At 38.2% G+C, this 27,373-nt stretch overlaps 1 protein-coding gene across 6 annotated transcripts in view; it reads right to left on the bottom strand.

Annotated features, from left to right (window-relative positions):
• FRMPD2 (FERM and PDZ domain containing 2) overlaps positions 1 to 27,373 on the bottom strand; it is a 67,102-nt gene that overhangs the window by 25,886 nt on the left and 13,843 nt on the right. For all 6 annotated transcript variants that reach the window (XM_071748797.1, XM_071748798.1, XM_071748799.1 and 3 more), the window contains exons 7-28: positions 27,075 to 27,209; positions 23,905 to 23,989; positions 20,733 to 20,880; positions 19,054 to 19,125; positions 18,274 to 18,448; positions 17,384 to 17,534; positions 17,149 to 17,287; positions 16,013 to 16,165; positions 13,564 to 13,752; positions 12,169 to 12,325; positions 9,503 to 9,713; positions 8,480 to 8,583; positions 7,382 to 7,480; positions 6,190 to 6,297; positions 5,939 to 6,055; positions 5,236 to 5,471; positions 4,759 to 4,863; positions 3,516 to 3,609; positions 3,002 to 3,087; positions 2,657 to 2,804; positions 1,392 to 1,606; positions 167 to 265 (exon numbers count right to left, since the gene is read on the bottom strand). In XM_071748797.1, coding sequence (XP_071604898.1) covers positions 167 to 265; positions 1,392 to 1,606; positions 2,657 to 2,804; positions 3,002 to 3,087; positions 3,516 to 3,609; positions 4,759 to 4,863; positions 5,236 to 5,471; positions 5,939 to 6,055; positions 6,190 to 6,297; positions 7,382 to 7,480; positions 8,480 to 8,583; positions 9,503 to 9,713; positions 12,169 to 12,325; positions 13,564 to 13,752; positions 16,013 to 16,165; positions 17,149 to 17,287; positions 17,384 to 17,534; positions 18,274 to 18,448; positions 19,054 to 19,125; positions 20,733 to 20,880; positions 23,905 to 23,989; positions 27,075 to 27,209 — 3,026 coding nt within the window. The remainder of the gene's footprint in view (positions 1 to 166; positions 266 to 1,391; positions 1,607 to 2,656; positions 2,805 to 3,001; positions 3,088 to 3,515; positions 3,610 to 4,758; positions 4,864 to 5,235; positions 5,472 to 5,938; positions 6,056 to 6,189; positions 6,298 to 7,381; positions 7,481 to 8,479; positions 8,584 to 9,502; positions 9,714 to 12,168; positions 12,326 to 13,563; positions 13,753 to 16,012; positions 16,166 to 17,148; positions 17,288 to 17,383; positions 17,535 to 18,273; positions 18,449 to 19,053; positions 19,126 to 20,732; positions 20,881 to 23,904; positions 23,990 to 27,074; positions 27,210 to 27,373) is intronic.

Genomic DNA, 27,373 nt, shown 5'->3' with positions numbered 1-27,373 from the left:
GGATTAGTTGAACTCTTAGAGGTTGAGTTGAAGCTGAGAAGGGAAATGAAATAGAGTTAAGGGCCTTGGAGAAAAGGGAAGTTTACATTGTTCATGTGATAGCATAGAAAAAGTAGAGTTTTTTCACATTCACAGTTAAACTTTACTGTCAGAAACTTTGCCTTACCAGGGCAATCTGCTCTATTTCTGGAAGAACACCTTTTGGTGGTCTGCAAAGTAGCAGTGTAACTTCTGGAGGGGCTCCTCTCAACAAGTGCAGGACATCCTAAGCAGAAAGAGGGAATATTATATTTCTTAAGGAACACAGTCTATAGTACATGTCATTTCACCGACTGGGATGGAGACAGTTTTTATTGAGAATACCACATTTATAGTATTTGTGCCTTTCAATAAGGCCCTGTTTACAAACTTCAGTTCCACCAAGAGACACGCAGGTTTAAATTAATTATTTTTCTTTAAGAAAATGGGTTTTTCAGCCGAATTCATTGAAGCTGCATGTGGCAGGGACACATCTTCAGTTGGTTATATCAGCACAGCTCCACAGACTGCTATAGCAACATAACCCAAGGCAGACTTCCTCAAAGCCCTACCTTGACATAAAATTTCTTCAGTGGCATTTAGGTTTTAATTTTAGTGTGAGATAAAGTACTTAATCTGGAGGCGAAAAACACACTGTAGGCCAAACCCCTCTGTCTGCCACTCTGCACAAACTCAGTTACAACACTCCCTGACACACACACCTGGGTCTCTAGGACTTACAGCACCTTGTCTTTTGCCCTAGCTGTTTAATGATAAGAATGGCCCATCAGTGGAAAAATTGCATTATTTCATCATTTTTGTTTGTTACCAATCTTATCTATTCAATGCCTATTCATATACAAAACTTGGGGATTTTTCACAAGGTGAAACGAAAAAATAAATCCATATGTAGTCCTGTTTTACCATTTCATTTATCCCTGTGAGTACAGAATTTATTCCATTCCATATAAAAAAGTTAGTCTTTTTAGCTCCCATGGTATAGATTTGAATCTGGGGCATGGTATTTAGCATGACATTACAAAGCATAAATGACCACAAGAAAACATGTTCCAATTACGTGTTACAGCAACCAACTTCCCAATTAGTTACCAACTGGTGTATCTAACAGTAGACCTTGTGCATCAGCTGTAGAAAGTTATAAATAAAACAGCAGAAGGAATTTTCTGTAAGAATTCTGTCAGGAAGGAAATTCTTCATAATAATTCCACAGAATAATCTTACATAGAAATCAGATTCATTATATGCAAATTCTGATTCCCTCTGGTGATAATTAATTTTAAATGCAGTTTCATCCCCTTGTCTTTAGTAACATGTTAGCTGCTCAGAGCCACAGTGGTAGTGATGCCTGTTACCTGATACAGGAGTCCTTGAACAGGTTTCCCATTCACAGCTAAAATTATGTCTCCAACTTCAATTTCACCATTCTCTGCAGCTGGCTGCCCTGGAAACAGTCTTTTGATCCTGACAATAGCCCCTCCAAGGTGTTTGCAATCATCTTCTTCCATTTGTAAAACACTGAAGCCGAGGCCTCCAGAATTCTTTGTCAATTTGACTTCAAATATATTATCTGTTCAAAGCAATGATTGGAAAAAAACGGGAGCTGTAGTATATGTACCCTCTAAATAGCTGATGCAAATTATACCCTCAGCAGACTTTATCTCTGTGTGCTGCAAGGGTGCATCTACTGATACTAGTGGCATAAGAACAATTTGATGTTCTTTTGAATATAAACATATTTTGATGTGAGCCCTTGAAATTGCACAGGGAGAACTGGAGTCTGTTCTACCAACAGACTTTATGCTACCTATTGCAAGTCCATAAAGGAAGAAGCCTTTTGTTGCAACAGAAAAAGGTTCAAATGCTATCATTTTCTGACATTCTTCTGCAAGTGTTGTGTAGATCTTACTACTCTCTAGCTGCCCAAAGTTAATTTGGATCCTGCACTAAACAGCATAAGCTAGAATCAGAGCTGCTGCCCTTTCCAGGCAAGAACAAGAAACCAGCCCTCTCCCAAATACCATACTTGAGTCTGACCCCATTCTGCTGGGGACCATGGAGAGGAGTAACTGCCCCATGGGAAAGTATGGTTCAGACTTAGCATTTATGAGATAGCCTTACAGTAAGATACAGCATTTATTTCTTGCCTAAATGCAGTGGAAGTGATCTCTGAACCTTCTTTCTGTTTTTAAGGACGTGATAGCAGTCTTCAGTCCTGGCCCTGGAGCAGGGCTTGATCACTGACAGGGCATCAGCAGTTTCTCTGCCAATATTTGTGTGGGTACCACACTGGCAACATCAACACAGCTGCTTCCATCCTGAGAGTTCCTATGGAGTTTAGAGTTTAGGGACATCCCCTGCCTGCCCCATGTCATGAAGGCTGAGAGATAGAGTATTTATGCCTAGAATAAATTTGGCTAAATCTGGCAACTGTAACTCTAAGCATAGGAAAAGGATTTTATTCAGAATTTATTTTTATAAAGCCTTTAATATAGCAATTATATTTTTATTCATTATTAAATTTTCCTTCCAACCCTCAGAAATTTCATAGAATTATTTTAATTCATTGCTTTCTCACACACTGTAGAAAGTCACCTTGAGTTCCTCTTTTATCACTCACCATCTGTCAAAAAGCAGTAGTCCTTGGTACCATCTGGGAAGGATGTTGCCACAGAAACAACGGCTCCTTGGTCCCCCTTTCTGTCATTAGCAATCAGGCAAGGCTCTGTCAGGTGGTAGTTTCCCCTTTCTAGAGCCAGCTTGGCAATCTAAACCAATGATGAACAAATTCCAGTTACATGGTACACAATGAGCCCTAAGTATTTTCACTTTTCTTTTTAGGAGAAGGGGGTTGGACGGGGCAGGGTAGGGAGAATTTTCTTTTGGCCTGGCATTGCAAATGAGCTTCAAACTACATGAAGTTTATTTTACTGAGTATCTTACTGAGCTCTGCTGTTGTACAAACCTGGCCAGATTTCTTAAGGTGTTCCACAGCCTGTTTGTGGGTGATGCCACAGAGGCTGATGCCATCTACTTCCAGCAGACGATCACCTAAGGCAAAACAAACAGAAAAAGCATTCAGTTTGTTTGGTATTCAAGTTCAACGGGTGTAAACCTTGAGGTTTTTTCATGTTGCAATAGATCTTTGTGCTTACACGGGTCAAATTATGCTACTGTGGGTCAAATTATGCTACTGTGTGAAGAAATACTGCTTGTATCACTGCAACACTGAAAGCAGATGTGAGTCACTCCTGTGATATGCAGCCACAGGAGAGTAACTGTACAATGGTGGTATGAGTCTCCTGGTTTTTCAGTGGTATTCCTGCATGGAGTATAGGGACAGGCTAGGGAATGTTGGACTGTGTATTATGTTTCACAGCTGTATGACCTCCAGTCTCAAATGTGTTTCGTTGCCCCTGTGGGAAGCATCCACTCTGACACTGAGTTCTGCAGCACAGTTTTGTTGCCAGACATTTTACCTATCTTTATTTGTCCATTCTTATCTGCTGGTCCCCTGGGAATAATTGACTTCACGTATATCCCACCGTGATGCACACTGGTGTTAATTCCACCCTGCAAAATATATGCCCACAGATTAGAGTGGAGCCTTCACATGTTTTTTAGTTCTGTGATAAAATTCAAAGCAACTTACACATGCATTGCAAAGTGCAATGCAGACCTACATGGCTATATAAAAACAGTTATCAAATGTTCATAATTTTTTTTTCTATGTTAACATAGAGATGGGGTTGCATCTCTCAGTCAGTCTCTAGCTCAGCTTCCAAGCTATGCAATGTCCATTTAGCAACTGTTAGCCTTCCAGGCAATATATAAATCATGGACCTGAACTTGTGCAGCCACTCGAGAGTCTACACTTCAGAGGAATTCCACATTAACCTAAGAATTCTCTCCATCTACATTCGTCAACCAATTTCAGAAGAAAAAGGAGCCCTCTATTTCTTCTTCAGGCATTGAAATTGCGGTTTCTCACTCAATTTCAGCAGACATCTCAGCCTAGAGGGGTAAATCCAACTTTGATAGTCAGGGCAAGGACTTATTCAAATTTGGCATATAGTTTTCATTGGTCCTCTAAATATATGGGGTACTTTATTTCCTTATATTAGGAAATAAAAATGGTTAGAGCCCTTGCTCTGGACTTCAGGTTAAGAAGCATGTCATATTTTGAGTCCACACAGCTGAACTGTCAGCTTCCCAGCATGGGATGGGTTTTGTTATACTGCTGTTGAGGCACAGACCAAATTAAACAGTGCCTGTGGACCATTGCTTGAGCCCACATCATAGTCCTGTGTAATCTGCTTGCACAGACACAGTCCTTGAGTCCCAGGAGCTCCAGGGGAGCAGCCAAACCAATCATAACTTAGAGAATTTTTTATATTACTGCACTTTCTAAAGGTTCTGGCTATATCCCTCCCTGACCAAACTCCACTTTCAATAGTATGCCTTATTGTCAAATTGAGTGAGGATGAGAAGGGCTTGTAATGCCACAGGCTTTATACCACCACACTTTTTTCATGTATTCTGCAGGCAAGAACTAGGGAATGAGCAGAGCGAGTAATTTTTACTTTCTCTGTCAGTCAATGGGCTATGCTAACATTTTCTATTACCAGTCTATTTTCTGACTTTTTTCCAGATATATACAATTTCCTGGGTTTCGTCATAATAGTTAGGCAGACACACTGAAAGTATAAAAGTAGCACTTGCAGTCACAGTGATCCCAAAACTTCCATCTTCTTTAGCAAGCTCAACAGTGTAGATTTCCTTTGACTTGGCTTCAGATGGAGATGGTAAGTCCAAAGAATCAGTTTCCTGTCTCAAAAATATAAATGCTAATGAGATTACAGCATCTCAATAAAAAGGAGGGAAAAAGAAGAAAAAAAAAAGTTTCCCACAGATATAAAGGGGTTCCTGCTGTCACTGTAAGCCTGAGGTAATACTGTTTATAAACCTTACATTATTTCAAGATTTCTCTGTTTTTTTTCATATATTTTAGACCTGTCTATCATTTTAACATTTCCAATATAAATTAACAAACATCTTTCTTGTTTTTTGCTTTTTTTTTTCTTTCCTCATTTTTTAAATTTACCTGTTACTTTCCATTCTTAAATGGATATTTTAAGTGGCTGGCCTACTTTTAAGACACATACTGGATAATATTACTGAACAGCATCAAAATCTCACCTCCACATCCAGGTTATCAGCTGGAGGAAGTTGAACCCTGGGGCCCAATTTTAGTGCTATACTCCCAGAAACAGCCTTTTCAAGTTCATCTGTATTTATGTCCTGTTCTTTGGAGAGAGCTGTATGACAGTCCTGAATCTTTCTTCTCCCACTGTCTATACAAGAGATCTCAGATCCACTAGTGCTATTTCCTCTTGAGAGAGTCTTTTCCTCATTTACTCCTTCTTCATACATGTCTGTAAAGCCATATAAAAAAACCCAACATTGCTGAATGAAAACGTTAATTACACTTGAAAGCAAATATTATTATACCTCAGCACAGGAGGACCAAGTAACTTCCTACATCAACTGGTCATGAAATCCAATTTATAGAATGAGTCAGTCATTGTAAAATTGAGTGCTGCTTTTTTTAAGTGTCAAGAAATTTATTTGCTTCCTTACTGTAGAAGTCTATGACTCAGAGAAACACATGCTAAAATTCCCTGGGTATTCAGCAAGCAGCCCATAGTAGATTTTTTTGAAAACTAACTGTAGAAGAGAGATCACATGATACCAAGTAGAAATTGACTATTTTCCATCCTAACCTATAGTTATTATAATTGACACTGAGTAGCAAGAAATTACTACTATATCCCAGTGCCTAATAAATATCAGTGTCCTAAGTTAGCTATTAGCATTCCATAGCCAGCAAAGGCCTTTATACCTTTAGGTTGAGAGATGATGAGTTCCACTTCATCAGAAGAATTCTGAATTATTTTAACTGCGGTGTTAAATGAAACTCCTTCAAGACTAATATTATTCACAGAGATGAGTCGTCCTCCTTTAAAAAAAAAAAACAAAACACAACCCCCCCAAAAAAAGACAAAGCACATTTAAATAAGGAAATAAATCCAAACCAGACAATTTTAAACCACAAAAGTATTTTGATTCTAATTAAGAACCAAAGACAATGACCTGGTTTGATATTTCCAGCTCTGTCTGCAGGTCCCCCAGGGATAACTGAAGCGATAAAGATACCAAGGTCTAATTTTCCTACATTTTCCCCTCCAATAATTACAAAACCTGCAAAAATGAGAAGCGTGAGAATACAGAGACACTGGTAGTGTTAGAAAAGATAAACCTTACAAGAACAAAAGGCTCTTACTCCAATGATGTAAGTTTTATATATGGTCTGGAGGAAGGGAACCTCTGATTTATATGGTGTCAAGGTCTTGATTTGGGAGACTTTATACTCACGTGATAATTAAACTATGCTGGTGACTTTGGTAGCTATTTAAATATAATTTCTCAATAAAAATACTTTTAAAGATTCCATCTACTTTCTTTTAAGAGTCATAAATTATGTGCACCTTAGTTTTTAACTCCTACAGAGGGGAAATGGTACAAAAGCTCAGTAGATAGGTTCAAACATTGTTCCACATGATGTAGTCAAGGCTTCTTGAGGTGGCCCATGTAAACTTCTATCAGTATGTGAGAGATGTGAGAGATATCTAAGAAAATGAAATCTATTGTCACGCAGTTCAATTTCACTATCCTGTCTCAGATTATTCTGTCCATTGCAGAATATATTCTTCTCTCTGGTAGAATCTTTGGCGTTGGGATCAAGATATTCCACACATACCTGCACCAGGATAATTTATATTAATGGCCATATGTGAAACCTGACAGTCCTCTGAGTTCATCCACAAAACCTGGATACAGTGTGATAGTGTATTATTGTTATGCAAATAAGAATCCAGAACTCAAGAAACATTCATGTATATGTTTACTACAACAGGCAGTACCTGAAAAGTTTGTGGAACATCATTTCCTCCTGTGTAAGGTCTAAGATAAATAAAATCACTGTACCTGTATTGTAGATGCAAAACTAGACCCTTGCTCCTTTCATTCCACTCTTATTACTTGATTCCCTTGATCTCTGCAGCCTTTGTTAGTCTCCAGATAAAAACTGTAATTTTGATTTATGTGCTTAGTCCTTTCCCATCTCAGAAATTCAAAGTCCTTTACAAAGAGTAGTAGTAGTCTTACTCTTTGAGAAGAATGAATGAGGTGTCAAAGGTTACCATCTAGCTCAGGTTGAGTCAGCAAGTATCACTAGGGTCTGAGAGTCTCAGTAACAAACATAACATTCATGTTCCTTACTTACCAAATCCATTCTTAGGGTCACGTTTTAGGCTGACACAAATAATTTCTCTCTCTACACCACTTAGCAAAACTTCCTTTTGGGTGGCTGGTGATCCAGGTGCTGTAGAGACAAAACAGCTAGAATAAATTCAGGGAGACAGCAGATTCATACAGTAAGAAAACCCGGGGCTTCAAAAATTAAAAATTAATTTTGTCCTTGATTTCAACATTACCATTACTTCTGAATCAGTAGAATTAATGAGGGAAGCTCAAAAACTGTTTGGAAATCACTATTTGCAAAAGTGTATGTACAGTAGCTGTGTAACTTCTTCCTACAATGTTCCTTTCCGGGACAGTACGCATTTATCTGGAAAATTCTTACTAAGATTAGACTATCAGAAAAGTCAGGCATGTAGTGACCATGTAACAGAGGTAGTTTGGACTCAAAATCTCCTATGAGTTCCTTTGAAAACTCCAGTCTTCTCCTCTCAGGGCTCTTTTGGCTCTGTAGGCACCATCCAATCAGTGCTGATTCTGATGGTGACTTTTGTACTCAAATAAGAAAATTATTTATAACGATTTGTAATCATAGCTTCATATTCCATAGATCTGCTCACTGTGTGCATGTAATATGGCTTCTGTTATGAAAATTAGGTGTCCAGCTCCCATTCCAGTTAGTGTCATGCAAATAGAAGAACAGAGGGAGAACCTGAAGCCTATGTTGTCTCATACATTATTTATGAGTTGTAAACACGAATTGCAAAGCAAATTATGACACCTAAGCATAGGGATATTTCTTCACGTGAGAGTTATGGGTGTACTGAACTATATTTATGCAGAGTTTTAGGCACAATTGATAGTATTTTTTTTATAATAAAATAGTATTTATTATAGCATTAAGGTAAGTCCCTTAACCACTAATACCTTACCACTAATGTTGATGGAAAGCAGGAGTGGAAGGGAAGAAAACAGCTCATCTTGCTAAACTCTGGGCTAATTCCCAGGAGCAAAAATGTAAAAGGATATTTTTTAATCAGTAAGTAGAAGATATTTTGGTATTCTGCTGTTGAAACAATAAATATGGAAGGGTACTGTCCACCTTTGTAATTATTATACTCACCACTGAAAGTGTTTTGAGCTGAATGGATAGAGAGGTAGTCATAACTCCTTTGCTTTCCATTCAAATTGATGTTCATTTCTGACTGAGATATACCCAAAGAGGATCTGCATGGCAGGAAATCAAGACAGCATTACAATAACAACTCAGCAATAATATTTAGTGCTCTTCATTGTCATCAGTATGTCAGACCCATGTTGGGAATGCACATTTTTATAGCTTTTCAATGAGTATTCTCATTTCTGGGCCACTTTTCATTGTAGGGGAGAGGGAGGGCAAATCCTTGCCAGCATTTACTTCCAAATAACAGTTGCTGTTGGATGACTCACATCAAAATTGAGTTCCCCCTCTGCTTTCCTTTGAGCTGTGTGGAGACGTCAGGAAAACACAGCATTGCCTCAGCATAATTCATTTAGCCCTGCTGTCCATTAAGACAAAACCACAGCTGAAAATTTTCCTGGTAGTTTGTGTTCTTCTAACAATTGGTATTCTAAAAGGCAGTAGAATTAATAAAAGGCCATGAGACCATGTGCAGCTATAGTAACTGCTTACACTGAGGAATGTACCAATGTAAATGAAAAGAAAGTTCTTACAGTGTCCTCTGTGATTTGCATTGTTAGACATGGAGGACTCAGTTAAGACCAGCTCAAAACCAGCTCCCACTGTGCGTTTTGTTCACATACTGTCATTTCCAGAGAAGATATACAGATATTAAATATTTTATTTTTAGTCTCCCTTATCTTTATCATTCTCCATAACCCAGCAAGTGGTTTATTCCTGAGTTTAGTACAAATTTAGATGTCAGTCTTTTTCAAGTTCTTATCTGTTAGACTGTTAGCTTCCTTTTATGTTTGCACCACTATGACACCATGAATCCCAAGCCTGATGGGGACTTTTTGGTGTGACCATGATAAAGACAGCAAAAAAAACCCCAAACTCTGCCTCACAGTTTACCATAGAGGTTGGCAATGATATAGTGTATTACTGAGTATTCTTAGATATGTTTAGAGGAAAAAGCAAATTTACCTGCCAAGATTGCATTTGTCTCTAGTTCTGTTGTTGGTTTCCACACTGAGATTATCACAAGATTTGCTCATCATCCCAGCAGAAAGGTTTTCCAGGTGTGCTCCATAAAGCACATTCTCTGAACGAGACAGTCTCTGAATCAGGGCCAGGTGTTCAGGCTGACCTGAATATGCAGAATTTGATTTCTCTATTTCCATAAATTTATTTTCCTCTGAATAAGAAAGGAGGGAGAGAGAGAGGAAGAAAAGTTAAATCTGCTTTTATTATTCCATCTTTTTATGCTCACAGGTGCTTTCTGTCAAAACTTTTCAACATGCCAGCAAAAAATACTGTCATCACAGATATATTTGTTCTGGTATCCTTGAGGATATCAAGGCCTTGGAATGAGTGGAAAGTGTTTCTGATCAATTTCTTTCATAGCAAGTTTACACTATATTTAGATTTCTATGAATTATAATGCAAAGTCACTTTCCACAAAGACAGATGAAATGTACAACCCACTATAATTTAAATCTAAATATCTCTGTAAAGTATATTTTGGAAACTTTCAGTTTATGAAAAATATTTATCTGCCAGACACTGAATTAACTAAGCTGGTAGTTCCCTATCCTTGGTGGTTCTACCTCTCCAATATACATACATATGAGAAAACAGGAACTCTACTGATACAAGCTGTCTGTAATTCAGAGAGGGGCCAAAGAGCTGGTTGTTTGCTGAGTGATTTGCAAAAGTCAAGTTGAGTAGGGGACCATTTTGATGGCAATGCTCACTATCCAATTTTCCACCTTTGTGTGCAATCTACTGCTTGCTTAATGACCTATGGGTTCTGCTATGTACAAATCTGTGTTCTCAAAAGATTATTATTTCCTTGAAACAAGAGTGATGGAGGAGGCATTTTTAGGTTTTCAGCTAATGGGCTGGAGAGGGGATTTGAAGGGGACAAGGACAGCAGGTAATTGGAAACACATCAGAAAGTAAAAGATCCCTTCTTTTCACACATTTTACTAGTGTAAATATGGACTTTATTTTGCTTATATGTGACAACTATCCTCCCATACATTCTCCTAAGAAATAATAGCCTGAGTCAAACTTTCTAGAGCACGACTACAGCAATATATTAGGGCTCCCTCTTTCCTCAGTGACTTTGATCAGGGGCATTTGTTAAGGCTTCTGAAGGTTGCTATGGTGATTTCAAAGTAGTGGGTTGGTAGCAAGTTTTAAAGAGAAGGTGACTTACACATCTGAACAGTGAAGCAGAAGGAACATTTTCCCTCATGCAGAAAGTGTCCTAAAATCTCTTAGCCCCTCACTGTGGTAGCAAAAGCAGCATTTTGAACTGCTGTCTGTCATTGTCTTCACAAAGTCCTTTTCTGGGGCAGAAAGCACAGAACCTCAGGACCCAGAGTTATGCAGTTATGTATTTTTTCAGTGATTTGGGGTGCTTGTAATCAGGACTTGGGTTGTCATTTTCTTAGCTTTCAAGCTTTTTACCCTCTTGTATATGGGAGATTTTATTAAGCAAATACAACACAGGAAACTTTAAGATTCTTATTGGTCCTCATTTGTACAGAACAAATCACAGTTTTTTGTTTGAAGTCGCAGGAGCACAAACAACAAAAGGGGCCTAGAACCTAAATGTTATCCTAGCATCTTTTTCCATGGTAACAAACTTGTGCAGGTAGATTTCATGAAATAATTTTAGTGAGAAAGAAGCAGTATTTCAGTCATCCTGTCATGTGTCATGATATAATTTGTTTCTAATACTTTTATAGTTTTATCAGAGAAATTGTCCCAACAGGTAAAGCATGACACTTGATTCTCCTGCCATGACTCACTGGATCAAATACTCAGTGGTTGTAAATGATCATGATTCTATTCAAGATGATGGACAGTGAATTCTGTTCAAGATCTCAGCTTCTGAAAGCTCATGTTGTTCCACTGAAGCCAAGAATGATGACAGGTTTCAGCTTAGGCTGTTACTTCTTATGTGCATCAGTTTCCACCTAATGTTCTTCACCCATCTCTGCAGAGCAAGCTGAGAACTGTGAGTGAGAAGTGCTATGTAACTGCCCTAGGCTGAGCGGAAAACTATGGAAAATCTGAAGTCTAAAGAGATATTAATCTTCTTGTCCCCAGACATGGTAAAATCTAAGATAAGAGCAGCTAGCAGCTACATAGTTGAATGGGTGTTAAGGATGTGCTTTCAGTTTAGTGGTTTGGTTCTGAGACTGAACTGCAGGGTTGAGCCTGTGTCTTATGCAAAGATAACCAGTTAAATGAATTATGCTCCAGCATATCTGGCCACTACTATAGTTCTTCTTTGTGTGGAATGTTGCATTTGGGGTAAGGCTGTTTCTACAGAATTCTCAGCAGGTTTCCTGAAGGGAAGTATAATCATGCCTTTTTAAAACAATCTGAGTTTAGCTATATAACATCAGAGCACCTCTCTTAACCCCCTGCTCATGCTAACTCACATGCTAAATCAGACTTAGGCATGTGTAACTCTCAGTGAAGTATGAGACATTGTTTTCTAGTCTGCAGATGAGAAAATGAAGCACAGTGGAACTGATGTTACAAGTTTGGATTCTCAGCTTCACCGAATGCACCTTTCCTAAAACTTAACGTTGTCCTATGGCCTGAATAACAAAAGTGCATTTAAACCTCACCTGGTGAAGTTTGCTGAAGTTGCCTAGAATTCATCTGTGCATTGAATTTGTGCTGGGCAGAGCAGAGGTCTAATAGATATTTACAGGTCTTTGCTGTATCGGTAATGAAGGTGTGCTTCTTGCCACTGAAGCTGCTTTCAATCATGAACTTTTTTCTCTAGAAATTAAAAAAAAAAAAAAGCACAGCTTGTTTCATGCATTAGTCATTAAACTGAGGTACTGAAAGTTCATTTGTATAATCCTGTTTGTTTGTCCTGTTTATTTAGGACTGGCTGCTTGCCTTGTTTGTATAGTAAATGCCTACCATAAATTCAGCAGTTGTTAGTGAGGCATTTGTCATTGGTATCATAACTACCTTGTGTCAAAAGTTAAGAGCCTTTGTACACTGACTGCATTGAGAGCAGGTTGATAGAACTGGCAAAACTCGGCCCTACATATGTTAAAACAATTGAACAAATTTAATGTGAAAATGAAAATATCTTTGGGGGCAGAAGGGCCATTTTGGGAGAGCAATCAGGCTGACAAATGTGTGGTGGAAGTTGACACCTACACTTTATGATGGTGGAGTGGTATATATACGGTATATATATTATATATACGGTGGTATATATAATGGCAGAATACCATTTAGAAGGGGTCACAATCTCGTCACCAGTACTGATTTGTTAACAGATACCAATACACTAAGAGATGAGAATGGAAATAATGAGATCTGGAAAGAGGAAGACATGATCCCATGACATGATGTAGGTGGAAAAACAAAAGAAAAGAGAGAGAGAAGTAAAAATGAGAGAAGAATGACTATGGAATATGCCATAAAAGAGGTTCATAGAATGATAGAATGGCTAGAGTTGGAAGGGACCTTAAAGGTCATCTAGTTCCAACCCCCCAACACAGGCAGGGACACCTTTCACGAGACCGGGTGGCTCAAAACCCCATCCGACCTGGCATTGAACATTTCCAGGGATGAGGCTCCTCATGGGATGAGGTCAGCACCTCATCCGTCCCCAGTCAGAGCTACATGGACTCCAGCTGATCATTGAGCTGTGAGAGACGCCCTTTCCTCTTTTGCCTTTCCTGTCCTTTCTTAACATTTTATACTCAGAAACAGTTTATACCCAGGGGTTGTCGTAGTCTCTTTAATAGTCAATCAAATTATTCAGTTTATAGTAATTTGACTCTGGCCTTGAAAAAAGCTCCAGAACTAAGCTTTACTAAGAATTGGATATCTTGATATCCGCATCCACCTCCATCCTTGACTGTAAAATCTTTTCAGTAAGCACTTGCCTGTACACAATGAATCTAATTCTGTCTCTGAATGCAATAAATTTATCAAAGTGACAGGCAGAAGGGAAGTAGTAGAGTGGAGAAGAAATTCACTTGGTTCCAACTCACATGAGCAGAAATTCTCTCTGTTTCACGCCACTGGAATCTTAAACTGGCAATTCTTGTGTGATTTTTGACCTCATACACAATGATGCCTTTGGCACAGATTCCGAGAATGATATCCCCTCCTGCTGCTGCTTTCTTCTCTTGGGACACACGGTAGAATAACACACCATATTCAGGAAGCTGCTGAGTCACCTTGCAGAGAAAAAGTGCATTTACCATTAAAAAGAGGTATGAGAAGAAAGGTAGGTAGATGGGAAAGGGAATGGTTTTGAGTGTTCTTACTGAATATTCTTTCACTGTGTCACAAAACCTTTTAAAACCCTCATCAAATTTTCCTACTGCCTCTCAGAATCATCACCTTACAATGATGTCTGTCTTACAGCCATTCCATGCATTGATTTTCCATCTGTAAAATTGAAATAATGCTGTCCCATGTGGCTGATTTGAAGAGATAGGAGGATTCCTAAATAACCTAAATATTATAGTGATACTGATGTACTTTGCACTACTGCTTACTTGGCACTTTTGTGCATTTCTAAGTGTAAATTCATGCAGGATTAAAGTTTTTGGTTACTCCAAAACCTTGTTTCTTTCCATTTTCCATGTCTTTGTTTCCCTGAGAAAATCCAGAAACCATGAAGTACAGCAAATACGATAATCTTCATAAAACTTCTTGTGTTTTGGTGCCAGGGTTACTCTGACTTTGTTAAAAGCTAGTGTGGTTTCCTTTATAAAATTATAATTTTATATTATAATATAACTGGCTGGAAATCCTACCTGTAGTAACACCTCAACTCCCAGTTTGCAACAGGCTCACTCGGATACATGTCCCTTCCTTCAGGGTGATAATCTTAAATCAGCCACTATAAATTTCCAATGCCAAGAATCTTAAATTGTAGGATTTGCTAAACTGTACCTCAAAATATCTTACCTAAATATAGGGATGACTTTGAGGGAATGTCACTGCCTCAGAATTCCCTTCAGGGTTAGACATTATAATAACAAATCTGCAATGCTGCTTCTTTCTTTCACAGTGCTCATTGCAGCATAAAAAGTTAAGTAGGATTATACTTCAAGGGATTGAGGAGCCAGCTTCTGCCCCTGCCACCTGACTGTGCAGAGAATACTGTGAGAAACTCAGACAGAGATTATGACTTTTTTTCTAGTCTTCCCACACTTGGCCATAAAATGTTAAAATTGTTACTCAGACCCTTTACAGAACTATGGAAATTTAAAGAGAGTTTTCCATCTTTTTTGATCTGCAGATCAATAGAAGTTTATTTTAAATATTTTTTCCTCTTTTTTTCTTTTTTTTTTTTTTTTTTTTTCATTTTATCTGGGAAGCTATTTAAAATCTCCAAATGACTTTTCAACCACGAATAGAGATTTTCAGTGATGAAAATAAAACACTTTAAGAAGATCTGTTTTTCAGGAAGTATCACAAGCCCAAATGTTCAGTTCCTGAAAACTAGGGCATCTATAATCACCATCTGAATCTGGCTTTTAATTTTGAATCCTTTTCATATTTAGAATGAGCATGTTCTTGTCATGGGACTGTCTTTCTCACTGTGGATGATATGCTGACTCCTCCTACAGACTTCTTGAAACAGATACTAATGAAGCTGCTTTTCTTCATTGAATTTGCCATGCATGATGGGACTGTCATTAAGGCTAAGCTTCAATCTGCTTATCTAATTCCAGTGACAGTGTTAGACGAGGAAATAACATATTAAAACAGTAGCTGAACTAAAATGATGTTATGAATAACAGCATGTGGCACTGCAGGAAAATGGCTACTGATATTTATTAATTATCTATCATTCTCTGTAATTTTTCATTGAATGGAAAGCAGAGAAGGTTGGGAAGAAAGAGAAAATAAAAGGGAAAAAATTGAATATTAGAATACTACATCATCATGACATTCTAAAGCTCTAGAGAAATAGTCATGGGAAAATGCTTCATATAAGTCCTTCCTCACTTCCAGGGTTCACAGATATTTTTCAACAAATAATCCTACATGTGCAGAAAGTGACTGAACGGCTGCTGTGTTCTGAAGTTGAGAATGTGCTTAATACCACACTTTATAATAACCTCTCACACATTCAGTGGGTATATTTATAATCATCTGGAACCCAGACATATTGGTAACATTCTGAATCTTTGCATCAAATCTTAGGATGCTGAAAAGACCCTCAGATGTGCATTAACCCTTTATGAACTATAGATAAAAATTAACCTACCATGTAAATGTGACTTAAGTTATTTATAGGGACATTAAGTATAGCAGAATGAAATTCTAGGTTTTTTTGTTGACTATAAAAATTTGTTCACCCTATCTAAAATCCACTATATCTGGCAAAATACTTTCCTATAATTAAAAAAATAGATAATGATAAATAGAGAAGGGCTTTCTGTATCAAAATAAAATAACGTTTGGGGTACGTCAAATTACCTTTAAAAACTGCAGTTCAGCTTCATCCTCAAAAAGGGAACGATTCATACGATGTAATTTAGCAAGTGTTCTCTGTACAGAAGTCAGGGTCATTTTCTCTATTCGGCTTGCTGGAACATAGTCTTCAACACGAAAATAGCTCTTTCCATGCATCTTTTGGAGAATAAATAAATAAAAAAAAAACCAAAACAAAAAAAAAGAAAAAAGAAAGAAGAAAGAAAACAAAAAGCAAAACAAAAAGAAACAAAACCAAAACAAAAGCAAACAAACAAACAAACAAACAAAAAAAAAAGAAAGAAAAAGGAAAAAGAAAACTAAAGCGAGCCTTTTGTTCTTTCTTGACTTCTTATTTGGTGCCTTTCCATTTTCAGGGTGACCTGCATGCTGAAGTCAGCCTGTTGTTATTTGCTAGAAGAAGGGGGACAGTAGGTAGTGTCCTGATAGCCAAATGTGCTTCTTACACCTGTGCTTAGCCTGGTGCTCAAAGCACAAATTCTTTTCTGTGCAGAGAGGAGAAAAGAGATTAACCCTACAGGCATGCCTGCAGTTTTGCACTTAGAGCTGACAGTAACAGCTTCATCAGGACCACTTACAGTGGGGACAGAATGGATCTGACCAGGTGGATCAGATAACTCAGTTCAATTAGCAGAGCTGCACTGATTTATATAACTGACGAGTGCGCTTAAAAATTAGAAAAACTAACTCAGATATACCACCAGTGACCTTCTTGTCTTTGTAGCTGGTAGATCTGAGTCTAAACATAAAATAGCTCTGAAGTCTGGAGTGTTTATTTATTTTTCTCTTCCATGTTTTCCAATCTCTTTAAAGCCCTCTGCACATCCAAGCTGTGCTTATGCTGCAAATTATCTACAGTTCTTCTCAATTTCTTGGCTATGTTATCAATTATGAAGGGCCAAGAGACTTTCATCATTCTGTCATATTTCCTGCCAAATATGCCTTTCTCCTTAATAATGCAAATTTTGTAATTTTTTTCATTAAATCTGACATGTGATTACTGAAGGACTTAACTGAAACTATGTGGTATTCAGATTTCTTCTTTAAATTCTATGTGACAAACCAAAAGCTGCAAAAACTGGTGAGAGAAACCTCTGAGAAATGCTGTTATTTATCCACACCTCTGAAGTGTAATTGCCAAGTTCTGCCTGTAATGCCAAAGCACCGAGTTTCAGGGCAGTCTCATTGTTGCAGTATAACCGCTCCTCCAAAATGTCTTTACGAAGCTGCAGGTAAAACTGATGTCTTGTCAAGCTGTGCCTGGAACACAGAAAGGTTTAGGAACACAGGAGAAGCCTGGAACTGTCACCCTAAAGGCTACTGGTTTTCTTGCAAACAGCAAAGTCATGCACTTACTGGATAACGTTAAATTGGTTGACAAAAAATTTTATCCTTAGAAAGAGTGTGAAATTAATGATTGAGGTTTTCTTCTTGGGTTGGTCATTCCAGCCATCTGGGGCCACTTTGTAGAGTTTTGTCTCCTCATCCAAAAAGAAAAATTCTTTACCTGGAATGAGAATTGTGGATGCTGTGATAAGTCTGGAAATACTTCAGCAGCCCAGAGTTGTGCTATTTCCATTCAGTGCATCACTGGCCATAAAAATAAAATCGATCATGGATATCAGTTGGGATTTAGTTCTCTGTGTCATGGATTAATTTTTAGCTTCTTTGATGGAGAACCTGGGATAGCACCTTGTGTTATTTAGGATTACAATTTTTAGATGCTGCATTAGTGTGGTATCTGTGGAATCATTCAAGAATTGATGAGGTTTGCATTCTGCTCAGCATTCAGGTTCTGGAGCCCATCCTCATACCCTACACACAAGTTATGCTTCTTCCTAATGCCTTAGCCTTGCTTGCCATCAGAAATGGGATAGGGAGATTTGAATCTTGTAGCTGAAACAGCTGAGCCTGTACTACAACTTTTATCTAGAAACACAGACACCCAGACTTCCTCAATACAGTGCTTCCAGGAATTTCTGCTGGAAGTACATGGCTCACTATTATTCCAGTTCAAGGCTGGCACTCAGCTTTTTCTGCATGAGAACATCAGTCAGGGGTGATGCACAGTCCTAGGGTAGACAGGCATCAGTGCAGAAGAGTTTAAACCAATTTACTGTACTTTTGCTTAAGCTTTGCATCTGCTTTCATCTGATTCTAAAAGATCTTGCAGGGCTTCATTAAAGAAGTGACTACTGAGGCACTGAATGAGAGAAATGTTACTATAAATAGCTGTGTTTCATTACCTTTCAGGTAAGCCAAGCCAAAGTAGAAATGCTCCACCAAATTTGCATATGCCACCACAGTGTTGAAAACATCTCTTGCCTTGGACTTGATATCACATTGCACCTCAAGGCACTGCCCATTGAGTAGAACCACATTGAGATCCCTTTGGGACAAATAGGATTTCCCTTTTTTAGTCTAAGAACATATAGCAAAGAGTGAGGAATGAGTGCCAAGTAAAAGCAATGCAAACTCCACAGTATTTTACTACTGAGGCCTGTCTCTACATACTCTTATGGAACTGGCCACAACACTATGCTATTTCCAGCCTCCCTTCTAATAAGCTAATATCCCTAACATTTCTAATTTAAAAAAACCCCAGAGAATCCCAACAAAGCAGCAGAGTGTTCTCAGGCTCTGCATTAAACAGGGTTATTCTAAATTTTGGGGATTTTACCTTATCTTAATGAAAGGCAGAGGGTGTGCCTGCAAGCTGGAGTCCAATGCAAAGGCACTAAATACCACATTGCATATTTGCCATATAATCTTTATCTTAAATGTCTTGGACTGAAGAGAGCATTCTTAGCTAAAAAGGATAATTTAGGAAATTTTTACACCGACAGAAATAACTATGTGGTACTGAGAATTAAATTCCCTACTTTCAAGTCTCAATACCTCTGCAGAAACCCTAATTTGGTTTGGGAGGAGGATGTGGTACGAGTACTGGGTTGGGTTGCAGCTTAAGAAGAGCCCCAACAAAATGGTGAGTAGATTTGTTTGAAATGATTAATGCTCATTCTTACCACAATTGATCCAGGCAGCTGTAAGGTCACTGGTGGTTCACTAGACAAAATAATAAATTCTGGACCTGAAAACTGTAAGGAGGCAATTTAGAAATTTAATAAACATCTCAGTATAATTAATATCCCAAACACCAGTACCAATGACACCCATTTCTGTTGACCTGTGTGCTGGAGATGATTGACTTTAGTGCCTGGCAACATGTAAAAGCTGACTGAGGACTTTCTAGGGTCTCTCCTGTGTGGAGTCCTTAGGGTTAATTAGGAGTGAACTCATGCTGAAGTCTTTTCTTATGCAAAGGCATTTAATGAACATCTATTTCTTTTGCAAGACTCGTTTTCATGACACTTACAGAAACTGTATTTCTTCTTAGACTCCTTCCTTTTGATTCCTAAGTTACAGTGAGCACAGTCATAGACACGTAAACACGTAGGTACACACCACTGTGATTTCATACACCTGGTTTCTACAGAGAACCAGACTAAAATGCAGAACTGCTTTCTTCTCTATAAGGAAGGCTGACTGGTATTTCTTCTTAGCAGACATTGTATTCTTTTGCTTTAACTTCAACAAACTTTAACAGCACAAGATGCTTTTTTTTCTTGTTGACCATCCATTTCAAGGAATTTTGCATACTGGGTTTTTTCAGGTTAAACTATGCTTTTGCATCCTTGAAGCAGACAGAAGTAACTTAAAAGTAGGCAAGGGGTAAGAGGTGAGTCCTTCCAACCATTCTCCATGACTTAGTACCTTGAGCCATTTAGATCTATTTTTTTGAAAAAATTTATGTTTTTTTTCATAATGGTATTATTGTTCTGCCAACAGACAACACAGGATTTTATCACATATAAAGAGGTGCTAGCACTTTGTTGGAACAGTTGTTGGACTCCTGGACACTTATTTTCCCTGGAAATATCATATTAACTCAATCTAAAACTAAATCTATAAATAAAAAAATAATTTTCCGAAGTATCTACTTGAAACTCTTGATCAAATTCTGCCACTGGCCAATCCTGACTTTGTGAAATGGGAGCAGATGAAAGAACTCACCAGCCTGAAACCTGTCCTTCCTACTTCCACAACAGAAAGTTCTGTGGCCAGCACCATTGTGGAGTTTTATGTCATTCAGCTATTCCTTGTGTCTTTGTGATCCAGCTGCCAAATAAGCATTACCCTTCCCATTTAACAGGGTCCTACAACAAATCAGCAACTACAACCAGACCCTTAGGTGAAGTATTGGTTTGGCACACTCACTGCTAGTCTATACTTTCTGTCCAGGCATAAACTATAAAGAAAACTTGGTCCTTTGAGCACTGTTGTCCAGAAAGGGTCTGGGTTCAGTGTCTCTGTAAGTGTTTTTTGCTGTTCTGAAGCTCCTGTCAAAGTGGTTGATGAAAGCAGTCCATATGGTGTTTGGTGCTTGTGTAATTCACACATATAGGTCAGAGAGGGTTTAATTATAAGCTTCTCTTCAGTTTTTATGGGCAAGAGCTTTCACTGCCTTCAGTTCTGAGTTATCACAACTGCATCGTGCCTAATTTGGAGTCAATTTAGAACACTCATCTAATGAGATGACTCAGTAGCCAATATGCATGTCACTGGCAAACAACAACTGGATAAAAGATTTCTCTTTAGTGATTTTTATATTTTGAAAGCAGCCTATATGTGCTTCATTAATCACCTTTTCCTTCTTGTGGAACAAACATTTCTGTGATGCAGCAGCTGCTGTGTAGTCCGCTGCAGACATGGAGAAGGTAGAACCTAAACTTAGCAGGTTGTGTCTGCTGCTCTGAGTCCCACCAGGAATTTCTTCTACAGCACTGACAGACCTTCAAAGAGAATGTCATAGACAGCAGTATATATAGCATGCAATCAAAACATAACAGATTGAGAACAAAAAGCTTAAGGTTCATTGACTGGCAGAATATGATGAAATCCAGGGCAATATCAGTTATAAGTTGTTAAACATTTCCTTACAGAAAAAAGAAAAATATGGAAAATATTTTAACAGGGATAATGTTACTGATACCCTTTATAAATAAATGAAACTTATACTTTAATTCAGTAACAGTATGTTTTTTTTTTCTTTTGGTCTGCCAGATCTAGCTGGTCGAAATCTGGTGAAGCCAAGAGGAAAATCACTTCACTCCATGCCTTTCTGGAAATTCTAAAGGATGAGTAAATTCTTCAGTTCTTGTTTTCTAAAGCAAAAAAGTTTCAGAAAACCATGACATTTGCTTCATCCTTATTGAGAATTTCCCAGGAGTGGGAACTTAAGTGTTCATTAAAACTAATGTCTTAGGGAATTGAGGGAATTTTGATTAATTAACAGAAAGATTCATGAAATCATATATTTTTAAGCCATGAAGTAGTGGAGTTTTCTACACTACCAGGCAAATGTATATTTAGAAAAGGTTTAAAACACAATATATTATCTTACCAATGAGAAAAGAGTGTGTGGTATAGAAGGAAAGGGTTTTTTAAGGTGGTTTTTTGTTGTTTTTTTTTTTTGTTAATTACAATTTTAGCAAATGCCACAGTCACACAAAAGTTTTTATTCTTTTCTTTTGCATGCAGCAGATTTGCTTCAAGGAACTATTCAAGGAGTTTCAATGGGGTTTTGACAGCTACTGGAGCAGTGGCTTCTCCTTGGTATCCAGTGACAGGATGTGTGGGAATGGTTCAGAGTTGCACCAGGGGAGGTTCAGACTTGATATTAGGAAGCCTCTTAACTGAGAGGGTGGTCAAACACTGGAAAAGGCTTCTATAAGAGGAGGTAGATGGCCCAAGTCTGTCAGCGTTTAAGAGGCATTTGAGGATTCCCTTAGTAACATGTTTTATGTTGTGGTCAGCCCCAAAATAGTTCACTCAGTTGGATGAGGAAATTGTTGCAGGTCTCTTCCAACTGAACTGCTCTATTCTAGTCTATTCTATTTTTTTTCCTACTTTGCATTCCTCTCTCTATAAAGATATCCAGATATTTTTGTTTCTGTGAATGCAACCTCATAAATATTTACATGTAACTTACAAATACCCTAAAAATTATCTGAAGTGACTTTTGTGGGTATAAAAATACTGTCAGCTCAAAACCCAAGATGTTTAAGAGAACTTCCTTTTTCTGTAGAAAGCACATAGGTCATAAAAGTCATAAGTCCTGTGAGGTGAGAGATGCCAGACTTGACCGCTGTATCTTCTCTACATACAGGCCACAGTCCTGCATATACTTACAAGGCAACCTTTACAAGATGTAAATTCTGTCAGTTATACTGCTTACAGAAGTGAGCTGGATGATATTAGTAAGCTTTATAGATAGTAAACCGATCAGTAAGTTGTCCACCCATATGGGAAATTGATGGTTTGCGAACTATTTCAACTATGCTGTTGTTGTAGTACTTATAATAGGATTATGACCTTGGCAGAAATTCAATTGCAAGTGCTTCCAATCAAAAGTGGGGCTTACAGTCCCCATTTTACATGGGAAACAGCTTTCTGAAAATTTGGAGAAAATCGTTCATCTTTCAGCAGAGAAAAAGCAGATTTTCTCAGCAGCATGTTTTAAGGTTAAGGGTATCAAGATACCCTAACTGGTAGTCAGAGGCATGGAAGTTGCTCCAAAATACTCTTCTGTTACTGTGTATGATGCATATACAGACATCTGTATACACACATATGGATGTGTGCATAGGTAGACAGGTAGGAAGAGAGTTTATTCTTCACAAAAGCTGTCAGTATCCTGCAACATGCTTGTAGTTCTTTCTCTGCTGCACATTGAGAAGTGTACTAAAGTATTTCACATCTCTTAGATACATGTGGTTGATTTATCAGGAAGTTCAAACTGTTTATTTGGGATACATTTAATTGGCAGTTGATTTAAATGAAGCATTTCCTTTGGGCCTGAATCACTCGTGTCATGGCTAAAAGAAGAAACTCTTGATTAACTGGGTCAAGATCTCAATTTAAATGGGATGTCTGTAGGGATTATAAGGTGCTTAACTGTGGGAATCTGGTCTTTGTGGTGCCTAGAAGCTAACAGTACTTACATCTCTTCTTTATTTGAAAGCAGCCATGATTACAACTGTAATGTTAACATCCAGTGAAAAAAATTCTTTGGTTGCAATGGTGTTTCCCTGGCTTTTAAAAAGGAGTTAGTATCAGCTTTAAATTCTCAGCTTCCCTTGTCTATGTACGGGACTGTTTTACATACCGTGGCTGAAACAAGGCTAATCCTCATGGCAGAGCAGAGACCTTTACTGCTTGTGTCCTGGGTTACCTATAACTTCAGTAAAGTGATGGTACAGGGCTGAATATGATTGACACAAGTGAAAGAACAGCATAGAACAGCAAAAAATCCACTGAAAATGATGGATCAGATCAGGACTCTGCTAATGCGGTAGCAAGGCAACACCAGATCCAAAATCTGAATGTAGACAAATGCCTTGCCTGTTAAAGCAATGACTGTTCATATTTTCTCAGCACTGTGGAACTGTTTCCCAGTTGTTTCAATCACAGTGAGCTGTTGCTGCTTACCTGTTTCTAACAGAGACACAGTAGCAACAGCTGCTCTGGGAGGCCAGTGACATCTGGCAGGACACAGCAGTAAAGAGTACAGGTGAAAAACTGAAATTTTATTCTTTTGCATGGATTGTTCAGGGCCTAAGCTCCAGTTCACTAGAACATTTGGACTGTCTTGCTTTGAGTCAAACAGTCTGTGTGCACTTTAATTCTACATAAGCAATATCTATGATCAAAATAAGTTCAGATAGGCATTTTCTGGTAACAACTTTGCCACACTACTTGTGTGCTTCACTTCTTTTAGAAAGCTTCCATCTTTTAGAAATATGAGTTTTGATTACCTGTTTATGAAGAGCTTGTAGCTACTTTGTGTTCTTGACCCACTAAAGGTGGGGTCCCGTGACACATGTGTCTGTGGAACTTTCCCTGAAATGAATAAAGGAAATTTCACAATTGAAGCAACTGTAGCAGCACTTTGCATCAGATCTTGGGACAATTACAACAAGGAGGAAATTTAAACTGGATGCTTCCTCCCTTGTGTCCTTTTTTGGCATGGATAATGGATATTTAATAAGGCTAAGTGAATGCTACATCAGCAGTGTTCCCAATTCTGTAGTTATTGTTCCATCCTCTTCATAAACCTTTATGTGACAGCCATTTGCAGACCAACTGTGTAGTTACAATGTCTCTTATATATGTATAGGGGTAATCTGTGAAACAGTCTTGGCTCTTCAGAAATCAGTCCCAGCATTCTTCTGCTATCTCTAGGCATAAAATCAAATCACAGGAAAAAGCCATGGAACTTATCTGGCCTAATCAGAGTAGGTTAGAAATTCACTGAAAGGAAAACTGTAACTGCACTGGTTATTTGCTACATTAAATATGTTGTCAATGCTTTTACATCATAAATATCGGGGGGAGGGGGGAGGGGGGGGGGAAGATGATAGGATAGTAGGATAGGTTGTCAGTCACTAGCAAATAAAACTGCGTAATTTTTCACCTTTAGTCATCTCTGCTGCTACAGACAGGAAGGCATTGCTTAGTCCAAATACATGAAGGCTGAAATTTAGAGGCAGAAACAGAAAGGGCTGTGCAAGTGGTAGTTCCATGAACTTTTAGCAATAGAGATATTTTAAATCCTTTAGAGAAGGGTGAGAAGGTTATTTTTTTTTCACTCGAATAATTTAATTGATCTTATTTAAGAATCATAAAATCATTTTGATTGGAAAAGAGATGTAAGATCATCAGTTCCAACCATTAACCTTGCTCACTGCCAACTCCACCACCAAAACATGTCCCTAAGCATCAGATCTACACATCTTCCAAATATCTCCAGGGATGGTGACTCAACCACTTACCTGGGCAATCTGTTCCAACGCCTGACAACTCTTGCAGTGTAGCAGTTTTTCCAAATATCCAATCTAAACCTCCCATGGCACAACAATTTCCTTTTGTTATATCACTTGTAACTTGAGAGGAGGGACCAGCACCCACCTCACTACAGCCTCCTTTCAGGTTTTTGAGGAGAGCTATAAGGTCTCCCCTAAGCCTCATTGTCTCCAGAATAAACCAGTTCCCTCAGTCACTCCTCATGAGATTTGTGCTCTAGGCCAATTGGATATCAAACTATTACACAGGCAGAATGGTAAAGGTGATAAGATGAGCTATGTGGAAGTGGTCATGTAGGACAGCTTTTTCTCCATGTAAAATATCCAGGAACTACACCCTGAGATCTCACTCTGAATTCTTACATGAAAACAGGACATTGAGTTCTAGTTCACCAAGCACCAACTGTGATTTTAAAAACTAGAAAATCTGTAGTCACATTTCTAAACTATTCAAAAATGTGTTTTTTCAAGCTGAAGATGATAGTGACAAAATGTGAAACCTGAGGTAAGCCAGATATTTAGGGAGAATTACCAAAGTTAAGATTGAGTCCTGTGTCTTTTTAATACTTTGTCTCATGAAAGCAAAAAGGTTCTCACATCCTTTCTTTTTTCCTGTTTTGTCAGGAACTATTTTTACAGTTTAGTTTTACAAAAACTTGAGTTGAAACTGCAACCAATGTGTAAGTGGAGACTCAGACATGCACAAATGTACTGAAACAAGCCTTTGTCAAGTTTGTGACCAAAATTATTTTAAAAAGGACTTACATGACAGTCTTCTGAGTTTAGCTTCACTATGTGCTACCAGGAATGCATGTGACTGACACTCATTTGTCACATAGGGAGCAGCTGCAACTTGAAGTTTTTATTGCTGCTGGTATTGACTGCAGCTCTGAAGCTTCAGAAAATCAGCACCTTTGCAGAGATTATCAACAGCAATTGTAAGAGTAACCTCACCTTCCTTATCCTTGGGGCTGAGAGGCTATTACTTTTTTTTTTTTTTTCTGCCTTCTTTCAATGAATTATCTCCTAGAAGACCTGTGATAATGCTGGGTGTACTCTGAGTTTTTTGCAATCTTTTATAGGGATATTAGTCCCTTGAGATCATGCTCTATGCCTTTCATTTTTGCCTACTAAATTTTAAACCTTTTAAATATGGAAGAATGTGGGTTATACGTTCCTACAAACTTCCTGACAATGGGCAGCTGGATATCATAAACTCAGATAAATGCTCCACAGTGACAAAAAAGGAAGGACTACTCATCAGTTTTCTCTTATTTATGGCATCAATGTACAAACCCTTCTGTCTGCATATCTTGTTGTATTGTAACAGATACAGTGGACGTTAGGGTTACTGGCAAATTTCTGGGATAAAAGAAACCACACATGCTGTCAGAGCACATTTGAATCCATGCCACAGGAGGACCTAATACTTCATTTCTCATGGAAGCTCATGGTGGAAATAAACTCCAAAGTACAGAAGTAAACTTCCACCTCTAGGTCTGAAAGCTCAGGAGAAGTGCCCCAGGGATGGGAAAAAAGGGTAACAGATGGTAGGGCAGTGAACTGTAGAATGAAGAACAGAAATGAACAGGACTCTGAAAATGAGGAACTGGCATGGTAAACCTTTTCTTTTAGGAGACCCTGGTGGCATTTGGCAACAGGAACTTTTTCCTCTTGGGCATTGTGAATATCCTGTCTAGGTGTCCCTAACTCAGATTCTAATTTACACATGTGTGGCAGTACTCCCCTTTCTATTGAATTCCCTTGTTTGCTTCCCGGTAGGCACCTACACTGTGATTTAAGCGTCTTAGGAAAGACCCTGATTCATGACTACCACAGTGTGTTCACTGAATGGATCATCTCACAGTTTCACAATTTCACAGAAAGGTGACAGTGCTGCCTGGTAACCAGGGGATACGTAATGCTACTGTAGGACACAAGTAAAAAGGAATCCAGTATAAAAGGATCTTTCTTCTCTGCAACTCACCAAAAATTTACCTCCCTAGTCACATAATCACAGGTGTCTATCAGAGTATCCACCACTTGACCTTCATGGGTAGTCTCACATTTCCAGGGGCAAACGAGATAATTACATGATTCATAATCTTTCAAAAATATCTTACCTCCCCTGTGTCCTCGGTTAGAGAGTATCAAAGATGTACTTTCAGAAATACTATTAGAGTCACTGTAATCCACAGAGAGTGGTCTGTAATCTTTGTAATCTTCTGTTGACTGACTGTAATTCATTAATGTGGACCCTTTGAAAACAGAAAGGAAATATAGTGAATCACACGCTTTAGTTATAAATAGTTGAATCTGCATGATAATGTAAATAATATTTAGCTAGACTGATTTTCATATAGTCCATATCTGTCCGTCTGCAAATCCTGACTTCAGTTTCTTAAGGACCAAGGAAAGATTG

This window comes from Heliangelus exortis, chromosome 7 (genome assembly GCF_036169615.1).
Source record: "Heliangelus exortis chromosome 7, bHelExo1.hap1, whole genome shotgun sequence".
NCBI lineage: Eukaryota > Metazoa > Chordata > Aves > Apodiformes > Trochilidae > Heliangelus > Heliangelus exortis.
This window is presented reverse-complemented; position numbering and strand designations above follow the sequence as displayed.